Genomic DNA, 17,073 nt, shown 5'->3' with positions numbered 1-17,073 from the left:
ATGTACAGAAATTAGGGATAAAATATTCACACTTTGACCTGGAATTCCCATCACTACACTGTCTTTAACTTACATAAATACACAACGACACAAAAACATGACAGTTTTTTTTTTCTTTTTGCAAAGAATAGCATTCAAACAACTGTTGAAAACTTCAGATATGTTCAGAAATCTTGAAAAAACATAAAAAGATGTCATGATGGACACCAGATCTCAGAAAAGCGTGACAATTTATCACGATACTGACGTCATATGATCATGTCACCCAGGCTGATTAGCATTAGCATAGACAGGAACTGCTGTACTTTAACCACTTTTTTTTATTTGAACCATAAATAAGTATATGCTAATTAATTTATTGTTAATTGTAAATAAGAAGTTAACTCAGGACAGTTCAGTACTAAGTATTTATTCAGCATTAATTAATGAGAATAATTATAACACGAAGCGACATCTAGTGGACAGTTATGATTACTACAGTGACTCAATTTAACTTATTATTATTATTATTATTATTATTATTATTATTAACTATCAAACAGTTGCTGTATTAGACTTCATTTTATGACTTTTTATGACTGATTGTGTATTATTATTCTTCAGTAAGTGTAATAAATACATGAGTTGCAGAATAAAGTGATTTCTCACACTCGCCTTGGAATGACCAGCTCTGACATTCCCTTTGCACTGGAGTAAATAAATGCAGGAGCTCTGAGTGAACATGTACAGAAACACAGTGCACTTCTCTCTCTTCACTTCCTGTCTTATAAAAGTTGTAGAACTTACATGTCAGGCTGCAGCTGTATGGATGAGGCGAAGAGCGGAAAACACGCACACAGCATCAGTGCAGCTCCGCACAGAGACATCCTGCTCCTCCGGCGCGCGCGGAGACACCGCACAGAATCACCGCACTGTGACTCACCGCACAGAATCACCGCACAGAGACACCGCACAGAATCACCGCACTGAGACACACCGCACAGAGACACCGCACAGAATCACCGCACTGAGACACACCGCACAGAATCACCGCACTGAGACACACCGCACAGAATCACCGCACTGAGACACACCGCACAGAATCACCGCACAGAGACACCGCACAGAATCACCGCACTGTGACTCACCGCACAGAATCACCGCACAGAGACACCGCACAGAATCACCGCACTGAGACACACCGCACAGAGACACCGCACAGAATCACCGCACTGAGACACACCGCACAGAGACACCGCACAGAATCACCGCACTGAGACACACCGCACAGAATCACCGCACAGAGACACACCGCACAGAATCACCGCACAGGCTGCAGCGCGACTCCGAGTGAACCTCTGATCCATCCACAGCGGGGTTACACACTGATCATGCACCCGGGGGGGAGAGAGAGAGAGAGAGAGACTGAGAGAGAGAAGGAGAGAGAGAGAGAGAGAGAGAGAGAGAGAGAAGGAGAGAGAGAGAGAGAGAGAGAAGGAGAGAGAGAGAGAGAGAGAGAAAGATACACACTGATCTCACACACACTCCTTTTCTGTGGAGCGCGATTTCACTGAGTTGCGTCTCCGTCCCTCTAGCGGCTGCGTTTCAGATGAAGCTCTGCTCCCTGTACAGCTGCACTACAGAGGGGGAAGAACACACTACACACACTACACACACACACACTACACACACACACACACACTATACACACACACACACACTATACACACACACACTACACACACACTATACACACACTACACACACACACACTACACACACACACACACACTATACACACACACACTACACACACACTATACACACACTACACACACTACACACACACACACACACACTACACACACTATACACACTATACACACTACACACACACACTACACACACACACTATACACACTACACACACACACTATACACACACACACTATACACACACTACACACACACACACTATACACACTATACACACACTACACACACACACACACTACACACACACTATACACACACTACACACACACACACTACACACACACACACACACTACACCCACACACACTATACACACTACACACACACACTATACACACACACTATACACACACACACAACTGAGCATCCTCCATCCTCTTTGCAAGTTTTTGCACATTACATTATGCTGCTACTGTATTTATTATACTGTACAGATCTCTTACTCTCTACCAGGCTGCTACTCTTCTGTTTACACTATTTCAGCTGCTTGTATTGTTCTCTTGTACTATTTACACTACTGTCACTAGGTTCACTTTAAACAGAACTGTGTGCTGGTCGGTGCTGCACTGGGACTCACTGCGCTCACTGTCTGTCCCAGTAGTCACTGTGCTGTCCTGTGCTGTCTGCACATGTTGGCACTTGTGCACTTTATTGTATAATTTATGTCCCTTGGAATTGTGTGTTGTTCTGTGTTTGTCTCATGGAGCATCTTGGTCCTGGAGAAACTTCATTTCGTTTCACTCTGTACTAAATGGCTGTATGTGGGAGAAGCGACAATAAACTCCACTTGACTTCACACACACTACACACACTACACACACTCACACACTCACTCACACACACTACACACACTCACACACTACACACACACACTACACACACACTACACACACACACTACACACACTCACTCACACACTTCACACACACACTACACACACTCACACACTCACTCACACACTACACACACACAGTACACACACTCACTCACACACTACACACACACACTACACACACTCACACACTACACACACTCACTACACACACACACTACACTCACACACTACACACACTCACTCACACACTACACACACACTACACACACACAGTGAACAGTGATTTTTTTTTTAAAAAAAACAACTCAAATTAAATTAAAACTGTTTATTTTTATATAACATATGATTTGAAAAATATATAACATTTATGATTTGAAAAAACCAAGCAATAAATTAACACTTAACAGATGATCAGTTAAGGGTATTTAATTTATTTAAATGTAAATGTACTGAATTTAAATGTAATATAAATTATATTTATTTAGAACATTTACAATTAGGCCACTTTTATTATTAAAAAAAAACAAAAAAACAAGGCTTTTATTTTGGAAGGCGGGTTTTCCGCCGGTTGTGTGGAGACGCCTCTCGGTAATGGAGCTCGCTGTTTGAGCCTCAGTCTGAGTTTATACTTTAATTTCTGGTTTCTGAGATGAATCCGGCGTTAGAGAAGGTGATTTTTTATTTCTGGATGTTATTCCTGAATTAATAGAAATTGTTTTGTGTCAGAGTTTTGTTTATTTGTTTGTTTAGCGCGTGACTGAAACACCTTTCCTCCATTTTGTGTGAAATCCTGTTGTTGTTGTTGTTGTTGTTTATTTATTTGTTTACTCAGTGTGACGTGTTTCAGGCAGCTTTCTCTGCTAATTCTGTTATCCCCTGATGTTTATTAGTGTGTGTTTATTAGCGTTAGCATTAGCATTAGCAATAACTAGCCGGTAGATTCCTCAGTAGTGAGAAACACACTGATGGGAAAAGTCTGTTTATGTTTATGTTTATGTTTATTTATATTTTTATTTTTATTTATATTTTATTGTGCTCTGTGTTACTCAGAGATGACAGGTTTGTTGATTTGTAAACAGCAGTTTCACTTTCACTTTCTGTACAGTTATAACTAATTACTTCTTTTAAGATTAATGTTTGTATTTATGATCACAGGATAAAAAGGTGTGTGTGTGTGTGTGAGGTAAAAAAATAATACTAATTAAGGAATAGAACACTTGGAGGCATGCTGTTACAGGAAAGTAATCACCCCCAGGGCGGTGTGATGCACCTGACGCGTGGCTCCTGTTCCTGGAGTAACAACATACACGTGCTTTACTCCTCTTATACTGCAGTAATTTGTCCAAGATTGCAAATTTTTAATTTATTCACAAACAACACGCTAAAAAAACGTTTACAGCTGCTTTTTAATGTCGCTGAAGAGCGAGAGCATATTCTCTCACGTGTTCTCCAGTATAAAGGTAGCGGAGACTCAAAGATCCAGAATGCACTGCAGCTACACGAGTAGCGAGGAGAGACTCGCCTCGGCGTGTTAGCGATCTCCGAGACGGCGAGCGCGATGATGTAGACGTGGTGTTAGTGTGAACGTTGAAGCTTCGGAAGCTGATCTGTTTGTGTACAGGTGACGAGGTGACGGAGCCGGACAGATTAAAGGATTAAAGCGCCGCTGCATCACATCACATCGCATCACATCGTTCTCTTTACGTAGCGATGAAGCGAGAGTTAAATCACTGCGTCTCTTTCAGCAGGCGGATGAAAATTAGACCCATGAAAGAAGTTTAAACTCCAGTCATCCACGAAGGATTGATCCTTTAACGATGAACATTAGGGTGTAAAGAAAAGAATTTTAAGATTAAAGTGTAAAGGGATGATTATGAAATTCCGTTCCCCCCCCGCAGATGAACGGAGCGGCGTTCCCGTCTCCCACAGCCGAAATGGCCGAGATGAACCGCATCCACTACGAGCTCCAGTACACGGAGGGCATCAGCCAGCGCATGCGCGTGCCCGAGATGCTGAAGGTCGCGCCGTACACCGGCGAGGAGAAAGACGGCGGCGCCGCCAATCCGGGCCACGATCCGGTTCTGCACACGGCCATGATGCAGGTCCCCGACAGGATCATCGTCACAGGTTAGAGATTCCTTAATAATTTTTCTCGTTTTTAAAACATCCTGAGTGCGAGTCCGAGACGAACGAAACTAACTCTTATCTTTACACAATACAGCTGTTTTAACATCTGCGCTGTTTGGTCGTGAAAATAATCGAACGCTTTTTAAATCAGCGCTGTTTCTTTTTCTTTTGGAACTGACTTCCTGCTCGTGCTGCATCACAGGACAAAATAACACAACACACTCCGAGGAAAGAAAGCGCTATCCGCCCTCTTCCGCATACATGAGCTCAGAGATGGCTACGATTGGCTAGCATTTCTGTGATTGACAGCCGAGAGAGAGAGAGAGTAAGAGAGAGAGAGAGAGTAAGAGAGAGAGAGAGTAAGAGAGAGAGAGCGCACGCCGTTTGCTTTTTCAGCTCCCAGCTACAGACGGCTGCATCATCGACATGATGCGAACTCGCGATTTTCCCAACGATACGGTGACTCGATACGGCGAGTCTTTCGTTTAAGGATTTTTTTTTTTTTTTTTTTTTTTTAAATAGTTTGCCCATGGATAAATGTGCATGAGTCATACGACCATTCTGCTTTAAAAAAAACATCTGAGACTCGAAATTATCAAAAGCACGCATTTAAGTGTATCGCCAAAAAAAAAAAAAAAAAAAAAAAAAAAAAACGATTTTTTTTTCTTTTTCAGAAACATAATTCGCGTGATGCATATATTCATATAGCACTTCCTGTTCGGACCCTCGACCAAAATTCAGCAAGTCCAAGCTTGTCCGATGTTTGTGATGTGAGATACGGTCACATGACACGTAAGAAAGATATTCCGTTTGGAAAATCCTTCCTTTATTTCCTCCGTATTTCCGTGTGTTTTCCGCGTATGGTTTCGTCAGTGTTTCCACATTCCTGTGTGTGATCTCTTTCTCGCATGACGTCACAAAAACACCACGATGAGCAGACAGCGATAAGATGTGCTCTCTCTCCTCCGTGTCTGATGGACAGATGAGATCTTTCTGCTGTTCTGAGAGACGATGAACACTCAGGAGTTTCAGAAGCTCATTTCAGAAGCCAGGCATCACACCAGCTTTATTATTATTATTATTATTATTGCTATAACTCCAGATTTTGTAGCACGTCTGAGTAGCTCTTCTCTTATGACCGGCTTCTTTCATAACACTTTTTCTAATATTTTTATATTTATTTCCACCACAGAATTCTCTATTTTGGTCACTTGCGATTTCTCACCCGCTTCCTTTCACACGCTGTCTATCAACCCGGTAAATCTCGTCTTTTTCGAAACAGCTCAACGCCTAGAGAAACGCGCTGTCTGCCCTCTTCCACATACATGAGCTCACAGACGGCCACGATTGGTTAGTTTTGCCGTGATTGACAGGAGAGAGAGTGACATCATCCCTCACAATTCACCGCATTCAAACTCACAAGCTCCAAATCACAGTTCTGTCGTTTCTTCGACGTGTTCATGCGAAATGAAGCTAGAAACGTAGACGAGTTGTTGCGATGAGAAGAAAGACACGGGGTTGAGGAAAGATCTCTCGTCTGTCCTGTGTAGGAGATCATGAAGACACGCAGTTCTCCAGACCCAGAGATCTGGATCTTATCCAGTCCACGCCGCTGGAGACTCTGTCTCTGAAGACTCCTCCTCGGGTTCTCACCCTCAACGAACGCCCCCTCGACTTCCTGGAGATGGAGCAGCCCAGCGAAGAGGTAATGCCCGGTTCTGATAACTTTTAAATGCAGAAAAAATATATTTGAGGAAAGTTCAGCGTAGGACATTAAACGGGTTTCTCCTCAGGTGGGAACCGGTAAAGGTTCTGCGTAGAGCCGCTGTAGAGGTGTGAGGAGTGAAACGTCAGCATCAGTGTGTTTGAGATGGAAGTGATAGAGAGAGTAAGGAAGTGGTTGAATTGAATGGTATGAGATCTTACCTGTCCTTCTCTCTCTCTCTCTCTCTCTCACACACACACACACACACACACACACGCACACACCTGTGTACAGGTACGCACTCAGAGCAGAGCACGCAGAGAACGTTCAGTCAGCGAAAACGCAGCTGTGCGTCACAACGGCCAGGTCCCCAGAAACGACTCCTCGTGAGTATCCACACACACACACACACACACACACACACACACGTCTCACTATCCTTTTGAGGACCTGTCATTGATATAATTGTTAATACAGCTATTAATGATGTGCTAAACGCTAACACCTAACAAACACCTAACACCCTAACCTCAGTAACCAAGAGCCAGATGTCTCCACAAGGTCAAATAAATCCAAACACACACACACACACACACACACACTGATGTGCGCTGATGAAATATATTCAAAGCACATTCATTTGTTTAATATTCTGTCAGTAGTTGTAGTTGTAGTTGTAATACACTCCTGGGCAAAACAAAATGGCAAAATATGAAGCTTTTAATGATCTTAAGAACAAATCACTGGTGAGGAAATGAGCAGGAATGAAGCAGATGCTCCTGAGAGCTCCTGTGCCTCCATTCACTGGTTTCCTTTCGCTGTTTGGGGAAAAGCTAGAAACAGGGAAATTCACTTCTATAGTCTTCTTGTACACAAAATCATGATAATGATTAAAATGTTTGATGTAAAATTCAAACTAACACATGTCTGGGTGTACAAACTTTTCCAAAAATATCTTTTCTTAAAAGATTAGTGATTATTTGGTTTTCTGCTGCACCTGATGCAGCTCATCAAGAGCCACAAGACTTAAACATTTACAGAAATCAAAGGGAAAAGCTCCCATACTGAGCTCCTTTATCTCTCTGTTTCATTCCTGATCAGTGATTTGTTGTTAAGATCATTAAAAGATTAATATTTTGCTCAGGAGTGTTGTAGAAGTAGGAGCACCTCTAGGTCTTTAGACTATCATGGCCTAGCTGCAGAGACACAGAGGAATTTTCTGCGCTGTTGTTTCTTTCATGACGTTTAACGACGTGTTCGTCCAGCGAACGGAATTTTGAGAATGCTTTCATGTCACGCTGATACGATCTCGATCTGCGTGCGGACCTCAGGGACAGAGCCGCCGAGACGCTAACGTTTAAAGTGCGCGAGATAGACAAAACCTGCCTGTTAAGCCACAAGCATCATAATCCTTAAGTTTTATTTTTACTGATAGTTTAATTTACTGAATTAAATATTAGATTAACATAACACTCCTTTCTGCAGTTAACACTCCTGTAAGAAAGCACAATTCACATTATACAGTTATACATGTACATTATATATCAGTTTAAATATAACTGTGAGGATGGATTGGACGTACAAAGAACATACATGTACAAACGCTTCTTTTATTTTTCCCGTCTGTTCAATAGTGACATCTGGATGGCGTTTCTCTAAGACGGAAAATAATTTAAAACGCTTTAAATACGCAAGCGAGCCCAATCAGCGGATAAACCCGACTCCCTGCACGCGCTGATCTTTGGATCAGATTACATACAACACGTACACAAACGCAAATTATCTACAGACGGTGCAGTTTAGGATCCGCATAAAGAGTTCGTTATCACTAAAGGGAAGCTGCACTGTACTGTAGTGGCTTTGGGGCTGCAGTTGCCACGAGCAGCTTCGTACTCAGGACTCCATCAGTGGACAGTGGATAGACTTTAACCAGCCGGATTCTTGCAGAAACTGTGATGAATTTACTGGTTGCACAATTGCACTATTTGTCCATATAGTACACAATAATAGAAGGGAATGATTTATAATCGCACTATCCGTTGCACCCAGATGAGGATGGTTCCCTTTTGAATCTGGTTCCTCTCAAGGTTTCTTCCTCATATCATCTCAGGGAGTTTTTCCTCACCACCGTCACCTCTGACTCGCTCATTAGGGATAAATTCACATATTTACAATATATTTTTTGTGAATCCATTTATTTCTGTAAACCTGCTTTGTGACAATGTCCATTGTTAAACGCGCTATACAAATAAAATTGAAATTAAAATTGAATTGAATCGAATAAACAATCTGCAGTCAGATTAGCGAAATTCCTCGGATATAACGCAGCGACGGATCGTAAAAGTGGTCACCTGATGATCTGATGTGTGACACAGTAAATGACATAATTATTCTAAAAATGATAATTATGTGTAATAAACATCATCGTGCAGTTTTCTGTTGCTTGCATTCACTACTGATGAGAAGAAACTATACTTCTTTTAAAGGTTGATGTTTTATATTATACTTTGAACATCAAGAGCTTCTTTCACTTCTATTATTCCTAATTTTTTTGTCTTTTTGGCTGATCTGTTTTTTTTTTCCCCCTTTTATTAGTTCTTAAGCCTGTTTTATTTTTATGCAAAACATATCTAAATTAAATAGATTCATAAAAACCAAAGAATTGTTTTGCGTTTGAGGTGAAATGCTCTCGCGGGCTTTATGACGATACTTTGGGACGAGATTATGTGCTGATGTTAGCGGAGATTGTTTTTTCGCAGTGATGGTGTAGCCGTGTGTGTGTGTGTGTGTGTGTGTGTGTGTGTGTGCGTTTATAAGTGTTTTGTTGTGTTTTCATGGCGCACACACAGCTGTGAGGATGTTCTGTGGTCGAACGGTGGTTTGCTCTTCCTTTATTTCTCTCTCATTCTCACTTCCATCTCCATTTATTTTCTTTTAATCTTCATGTCTCATGCTTGTCTTTCTTCACAAGTCCTCAGTCCGTCTCCTCCACGTATCTTATATAAGGAATAAAACACTCGGGATGTGAAGCAGACTTACAGCGTCCACCTCCGGAGTGTTTTATTCCTCTTATACCACAGACATCTATATCTATATAGATCTATATCTGTTATAGCTTTACCTCTGACTGCTACAGAGCACCGACACTGGAGACTCCTTCAAAAATATTCAATAAATGTCTTCTCAACAATTGCGCATGTTTTTTAATCAGGTTGTGGTGAACGTCTGTCATGCAGGTACCTGTGCACGTGGTTACCGTAGAAACTAACGTATTAGAATGAGAAAATAAATACTCACACTTTTAAAACTTATGATTCCAGTGGGAAAAGAGAGAACTCAGCAGAACTGAAATTTCCGCGTTTCTTGTGTAAATTCCCCCAAATCCAGCCTGTAGGAACGAGATGCTTTTCTCACAAAAACGAGATAGTGTCTCATAATAACGAGATGCTCGTGGGGGATTTTTCCGTATGTGGCAGCAGCGTGTTAGAAAGTGTGCGTGTGTTTCTTTTACTTTCTTTTTATATTTCTTGCAAGAAAACAGTATTTGTTGTGAACAGACCTTTTATATTCATCTTTTCCTTTTTTTTTTCTTCCTCTCTAAATACTAAATCCTAAAGCCTCCCACTTTATGCTCCCATCTCTCTCTCTCTCTCTCTCTCTCTCTCTCTCTCTCTCTCTCTCTCTCTCTCACTCTCTCTAACTCTTTGTATCTCTCTCTCGCTTTCTCTGCAACTCTCTCTCTCTCTAACTCTTTGTCTCTCTCTCTCTTTCTCTAACTCTCTCTCTCTCTCTCTCTCTCTCTCTAACTCTCTCTCTTTCTCTAACTCTTTGTCTCTCTCTCTCTTTCTCTAACTCTCTCTCTCTCTCTCTCTCTCTAACTCTCTCTCTCTCTCTAACTCTTTGTCTCTCTCTCTCTTTCTCTAACTCTCTCTCTCTCTCTCTCTCTCTAACTCTCTCTCTTTCTCTAACTCTTTGTCTCACTCTCTCTCTCTCTCTCTCTCTCTCTCTCGCGCTCTCTCTCTCTCTCTCTCTCTAACTCTTTCACTCTCTCTCTCTAACTCTTTGTCTCACTCTCTCTCTCTCTCTCTCGCGCGCTCTCTCTCTCTCTCTCTAACTCTTTCACTCTCTCTCTCTAACTCTTTGTCTCACTCTCTCTCTCTCTCTCTCTCTCACTTTCTCTGTCTCTCTAACTCTCTCTAACTCTTTGTCTCACTCTCTCTCTCTCGCTCTCTCGCTCTCTCTCTCTAACTCTTTCACTCTCTCTCTCTAACTCTTTGTCTCACTCTCTCTCTCTCTCTCTCTCTCTCTAACTTTCTCTCTCTCTTTAATGTCTTTTTTATATTTCTTGCAAGAAAAAAAAAAACAGTATTTGTTCCTCTCTAAATGCTAAATCCTAAAGTCTCCCACTTAATGCTCCCATCTCTCTCTCTCTCTCTCTCTCTCTCCTCACTCTCACTCTTTCTCTCACTCTCTAACTCTCTCTCTCTCTCCCTCACTCTCTCTCTCTCTCTCCTGTGTGTGGTCAGTGTTTCTCCTCCTTCCCCCTCCGCTCTGCGCGCTCTGTCGCTTCGGCGTCCTCCTGATGAGGGGCAGGGTGTTTCCGGTGCGCGCGGCGTTCTCTCCTTCCTCCAGTCCAGCACACGTCGGGCCTACCAGCAGCTCCTGGAGGTCCTGGATGAGAACCAGCGCAGGTGATCCGTCTCTGCCCCGTCGATGCCTGTGACCTTTGACCTCTTGGTTCTCGCTTGATGTGGGATTGCATGTATGTGTGTGTGTGTGTGTGTGTGTGTGTGTGTGATATTGGACGCTGCGTCCTGTAGATTAGTGATGATTTCGAATCGTTGCTCAGCTGGAGTTTGCTTCCCATTGCTTTGTTTCTCCATCTCCTACTCGTCTTGCTCTTCTCCGAAGGCGGTCGTTTGCGAGTCAGAGAGAAAGTCACCGATGAAATAACATCAGATTTGGTTATTTTATGAATCAACACCTACACTGTTCTTGTTGGACACACTCTGTTCAAGTCTGACAAGCACAAGTTTGGATATTATTATTTATTTAGACTCATTGTTCCTTTTTCTCATTATTTTTTCCATCAACACCTGATGCTGTTTGCCACATAAATCAAACACAGTACAGTAAATTTCATTATTCGTTTTATCGTGATTAATGACTAATCCCTTACCGTTGTTTGTGTTGAGAACAGTACAGAGTTATTTACTAGTCCTGAGAACGTCTCACTGATAATTAATTAATATTCCATCCTGTAGATCAGACTGCCGTCATTATTCAAACACTAACGTTTACAGATTATTAAACTAAAACTCGAAGGCAGTCTCGTCGATTTTTCACGCCACTCATTCGAAGTCGCTTTGCCTGAGCATGAGCTTAGAGTTTGATTAGAGCTTGATTAATCTGATCTGCTTTTGCGCACCAGTTTGCGATTATGCAGTATAACTTTACGCTGTATATACACTACCAGTCAAAAGTTTCTTTATTAAAATTGATTGCAAACTATTAATTATAATAATTAGATTAATAATGAAGACTTACTGTATAATAAATAATGATGATGTCATACATAATCTATTGTTATATTTTAGATTCTGAACAGTTTTCCTGATGAAGCATTAGACATTAGACTCTTAGTATCTTTTCTTAAACGTCCCAAATACTTTTCCTAAATAAAAGGTGTTAATGACAGTAAGTTTGAGGAAATGATTCCATTTTAGGCAAAAACGATTTAATTAAAAACTGTTTTTCACATTAAATTCACTCTTTACATTTGATAAATTTCAATCATAAGCCTTTATTATGCCTTTAGGACGATGATGAATATATCTGAAGTCTGTCGTGTCCAGACTTTTGACTGATCGTGTGATGTGTGTGATGTGTGTGTGATGTGTGTGTGTGTGTGTGTCTGTCTCGCTGTCTGTGCGTGTCCTCCTTTATCTCTGTTCTTTTTTTCCCTCCTTCTTCTCCTCTCTTCTCCTCAGTAAGCCTTCTCTGAGAGGGGGTTCCACCTCCTCTAACCTCCAGCATCATGATAACAGGTAACTGCTCTCCCCTCGTCCCTATCTTCCACATCTCTTTCCTTTCCTGTGTCTGAATCTTCACTGCGTCTTATTTTAGTCCACGGCGACTAGGAGGAACTCTCGGCACTTCAGACCTGGTCTCCTTTTTAGGTCCAGTGCGCTCACGTTAGTCTGAGATGTTATAATAATAATAATAATAATAATAAAAAGTTTATTTTATATAGCGCCTTTCTGCAAACTCATGACAGCAGACAAAGAACAAAAGGAAATAAACAAGAAATCCATGGCATGAATCGGATCATACAGTCAGTTATCAGAAAAACAAGAAAGAAAAAGATGTGTTTTAAGGTGGGTTTTGAAATCCTGTTCCTTATTCGAGTGTAGAATAAATCTTTAAATCGCTTATTGTGTCGTATGAAGGTTGTGTGTTGCTTTAAATACACAATCGTTTGGAGATAGTGTTATAGATAGAAGCTAGAGGAGCAACAAGTTCTCACTGAATGAGGAATGAAAGACCTTTCTCAGGCAGACACACACACACACACACACACATATACACTGTGTGCACACACACACACACACTTTATCTACAGTGCCTTGCGTAAATATTCACCCCCCAGGTCTATACTTTAAAAACCGCCTTCGTCTACAGTTACAGCTGCACGTCGTCCGGCGTAGGTGTCTGTGCACATCTGGATCTTTTTGCCCATTAACATCTGTGCTTTGACTGGGTGTTTTTTTGTTTTTTTAATTATTATTATTATTATTATTATTATTATTATTAAACATTCAGGTTGTTGGTTTGGAACCACTCCAGCGTAGCTTTAGCAGCATGCTTAAGGTTGTTTTGTTGTTAGAAAATGAACCTCCGCATCTGTCTCAAGGCTATTGGACAGGTTTTCATGCATGTGTCTCCATCCATCTTACCCTCAACCCCGACCAGTTCCTGAGTCCCTGCTGATGAAAAGCATCCCCACAGCATCATGCTACCACCACCATGCTTCACTGTGAGGATGCAGTATTGGGTTTCCACCAAACATGGAGTTTTGGTCCAAGGCCAAAAAGTTTCATTCTGATCTCATCAGATTAGATTTTTTAGCACACATTTGCTGAGTCTAACTCTGACATGCCTTTTGTCAATTTTGTCTTCTCACCACTCTAAAGCCCAGCTTTTGTAGAATATCTTGGTCTATGATTGTCCTGTGAACAGCTTCCCCCATCTGAGCTGAAGATCTCTCCAGCTCCATCAGAGTTACCTTCCGCTATTGATTGCTTCTCTGACTAATACCCCACTTATCTGGCTTTTTGTGGACGTCCTCCTTTAAGCAAACCCGAGGTTGTGAATATGTTCTTTCCATATTCAGTTATGCTCCATGGCGTGTCCAAAGTCTGGGATATTTTATTTATTTATTTATTTATTTATGTATTATAACTCTGATTGATACTTTTCCAGTGTACAAGAATGGGATCAATACTTATGCAAGGCGCTGGAGTTGATCGTTATATACCATAAAGACAACGTCACACTTACTGTACAGTCCTGGGCCAAAAAAAAAACAGGCCAAGCCCAAAATGGCAAAATATTAATCTTTTAATGATCTTAACAATAAATCACTGATCAGGAAATGATCAGGAATGAAACAGAGAGATAAAGGAGCTCAGTTTGGGAGGTTTTCCCTTTGATTTCTGTAAATGTTTAAGTCTTGTGGCTCTTGATGAGCTGCATCAGGTGCAGCAGATAACCAAATAATCACTAATCTTTTAAGAAAAAAATCCCAGAAGATATTTTTGGAAAAGTTTGTACACCCAGACACGTGTTAGTCTGAATTTTACATCAAACATTTTAATCATTATCATGATTTTGTGTACAAGAAGACTATAGAAGTGAATTTCCCTGTTTCTAGCTTTTCCCCAAACAGCGAAAGGAAACCAGTGAATGGAGGCACAGGAGCTCTCAGGAGCATCTGCTTCATTCCTGCTCATTTCCTCACCAGTGATTTGTTCTTAAGACCATTAAAAGCTTCATATTTTAATCTTTACTGACAGATTCGCGCTGGCCACACTGGACACGTCTATGGAAGGTGGAGAAGACCTGGCCGTGGCAGACGCTACAGCTTTAAGGAGACAGGTACAACCTTTTTTTTTTTTTTTTTATTTCATCACTTACTAAAAACACATGTAGGCTCCTACACAAGCTGTGTGTAACATCGTAAAATGTTCAGCTCTACACAGTTATTGAGTTTACATAACACATACATAACATGTGCATTAACACAACTACTGCTTTCAGCCAAAAGAGCTCTCTCTCTCTCTCTCTCTCTCTCTCTCTATCTCTTTCTCTTTCTCTCTCTCTCTCTCTCTCTCTTTCTCTTTCTCTCTTTCTCTTTCTCTCTCTCTCTCTCTCTATCTCTTTCTCTCGCTCTCTCTCTCTCTCTCTCTCTCTCTCTTTCTCTATCTCTCTCTCTAATCTTTCTGCGAAAATATAATTTATTTTGCTTGAGCAGTAGCACTTTAAGAGACTGGTGTCCATGCCACACTCTAAACTAGTCTTAACCAGACTTTAATTGCACTATAAAACTCACAATATATTTGTTATTTTTATTTTTTACACTCAGCTGGTTTAATAACAACAATATCAAAAATATTTAACGATGTGGACGTTAGTTTCTGTTATCACTTACCTTATAGCTGCGATAAACAGTTGCTATGTCATGAGCTTCTCTTTTTATGTTGCTTGAAGTTACTAAGAAAAAAAACCCTAGCTTGACAGATTACTGATAACTGTTTAAATAAAAACTGTTTAAATAAAAACTTGGTGAACGTTACAAAGCACTAACACTGGAGACTCCTTCCATAAATGTTAAATAAACGTCTCCTTCCAGAGAACCTCCCCATATCAACGATTATACGTTTCTTTGTTAACTAACAAAACGTTTATTTTTAACGCTTTGATTATGTGGAGCGTCCGCCGTGCGAGTCGACATGAATGAGTTGTTACTATGGTAACGATGACGGTTTAGCTCAAGCGCGTTAAGTGTAAAACGTTCATTTGAATTAGGAATTTTTGTGAAATTCTTGCTGCATGCATTAGCAAGCCGGGAGTTAGTTTTAAATGTGAATTGCTTTATTTATTTATTTATATTTTTTTTTATACTGTTTGTTTTTTTTGCATTGCTGTTGTGCCATATATATATATATATATATATATATATATATATATATATATATATATATATATATATATATATATATATATAATTTTTTATTTTTTTTTCCCACTTGTCTGCGCAGATCATTAAGCTGAACCGGCGGCTGCAGCTCTTAGAGGAAGAGAACAAAGAGCGAGCCAAGCGCGAGATGATCATGTACTCCATCACCGTGGCGTTCTGGCTCATCAACAGCTGGGTGTGGCTCCGGCGCTGAATCAGCAGCGACCCTGTTTTGCCTAAGCTCCGCCTCCTCGCTTCAAGTGTCGAACGTCAGCCCTGATTTATGCACTCGGGTCCCAAAGCTCGCGAGCCTCTCCTCACTGCCTGCACAGGGAGACTCCATCAGCTGAAACACACCTGTCCTCTTCCTGTACACCTGTGATTCGTTTTGTAAACATTGACATCATTGTTCTTAAAGACCATGCATGATCCAGGTGTATAATAACATAATATAATATAATATATTCTCATGCTTTTGCTTCACTCTTAGACAAGATTCAGCGCTGTGTTTGTATTCAGCCTGTTCTCGGACCGTGATATTCCTGTCTGTATTCCCACAAGCACAACTCCACGGATAAAGACGACCCGATTCTGTCTGAAATGATGCATCTGGTAAATATGGACCCAAGAAAACGGGACACACTCGTCTAAATATCTTGCGACTAGTCGGACTGATAGTATTTAAGGAATGTCGTGATGATTTTTGTGAAGCTGTTGCGACGTCTTGAAATGTTCTGTAACGTCCTGTTCCGTCTTTCCTGTGATGGATGTGATGATCGTGTTTGGAATTTTGAGACCATGTTTGGAATGGGATGACCATAATTATGTATTATAACTTCTCTTTCTCTCTCTCTTTCTCTCTCTTTCTCTCTCTTTCTCTCTCTCTCTCTCTCTCTCTCTCTCTCTCTCTTGTCCGTATGCACTATGATGTAACTACAGAATAAAGAGCAATGGTACCTCCATATTTACTGTCTTTTTTTAAAAATTATCTAATGTTTTACCCTCTTTATATTCTATAAAACAGGAGATTTTCAACTCCTCAAAACAGAGGAGGCTTATTTTTTTTAAAAAAAAAGAGTGTAGTTGAAGGTTCTGGAAGTTTAATACATGTTTATGATAACGATGATAACTAGTTAACGATTTCACCAATGTCTGATCAGCGACTCGCATCCAGGCTTGATTTTTTTCTTACAGTAAGTCAGTGATTTTATAAAAAAAAAAAAAAAAAAAAGGAGGTTTTACTTGTTGACGTGACGTCTGTGAGTCGCGTTCACGTCACGTTTTTTGAGAAATAAATCATAAAGTCGCCTCGTGGAAATACAGGCATTAATCATGCTTCCTCTCCACGCAGCACGAGTGCTCCCTGCTGAAAAACCACAGAAACCCTCATACTGGTTTTAATGGTTATCATGG

The 17,073-nt window shown here is 40.8% G+C and overlaps 2 protein-coding genes across 5 annotated transcripts in view; one reads left to right on the top strand and one right to left on the bottom strand.

Annotated features, from left to right (window-relative positions):
* megf6 (multiple EGF like domains 6) overlaps positions 1-1,348 on the bottom strand; it is a 61,444-nt gene extending 60,096 nt beyond the window's left edge. The window contains exon 1 of the mRNA XM_034310364.2: positions 787-1,348. Coding sequence (XP_034166255.2) covers positions 787-866 — 80 coding nt within the window. The 5' untranslated portion in view covers positions 867-1,348. The remainder of the gene's footprint in view (positions 1-786) is intronic.
* Positions 1,349-3,127: 1,779 nt separating this feature from the next.
* mffa (mitochondrial fission factor a) lies at positions 3,128-16,624 on the top strand. Of its 4 annotated transcripts, XM_034310903.2 has the most exons (8): positions 3,128-3,260; positions 4,489-4,717; positions 6,268-6,422; positions 6,717-6,808; positions 10,949-11,113; positions 12,413-12,469; positions 14,498-14,579; positions 15,743-16,624. In XM_034310903.2, the coding sequence occupies exons 1-8, from the start codon at positions 3,240-3,242 to the stop codon at positions 15,872-15,874; spliced, it is 933 nt and encodes a 310-aa protein (XP_034166794.2). In that variant the 5' UTR covers positions 3,128-3,239; the 3' UTR covers positions 15,875-16,624. The 4 variants fall into 4 exon arrangements, with proteins under 4 accessions (XP_034166794.2, XP_034166796.2, XP_034166795.2 ...); XM_034310905.2 differs by lacking the exon at positions 10,949-11,113; XM_034310904.2 differs by lacking the exon at positions 12,413-12,469.
* The last annotated feature ends 449 nt before the right edge of the window (positions 16,625-17,073 follow it).

This window comes from Pangasianodon hypophthalmus, chromosome 14 (assembly GCF_027358585.1).
Source record: "Pangasianodon hypophthalmus isolate fPanHyp1 chromosome 14, fPanHyp1.pri, whole genome shotgun sequence".
In the NCBI taxonomy this organism is placed as follows: Eukaryota; Metazoa; Chordata; class Actinopteri; order Siluriformes; family Pangasiidae; genus Pangasianodon; species Pangasianodon hypophthalmus.
Note: the sequence above shows the minus strand (reverse complement) of the source record. Positions and strands in the feature narration are given on the sequence as shown.

Bases quoted from the DNA above. Each gene is read 5' to 3' on its own strand.
- mffa (XM_034310903.2), top strand. From the start codon at position 3,240: ATGAATCCGGCGTTAGAGAAG. The intron at 6,423-6,716 runs GTAATGCCCGGT...ACCTGTGTACAG, and splicing joins TGGAGCAGCCCAGCGAAGAG to GTACGCACTCAGAGCAGAGC. The intron at 14,580-15,742 runs GTACAACCTTTT...TTGTCTGCGCAG, and splicing joins CTACAGCTTTAAGGAGACAG to ATCATTAAGCTGAACCGGCG.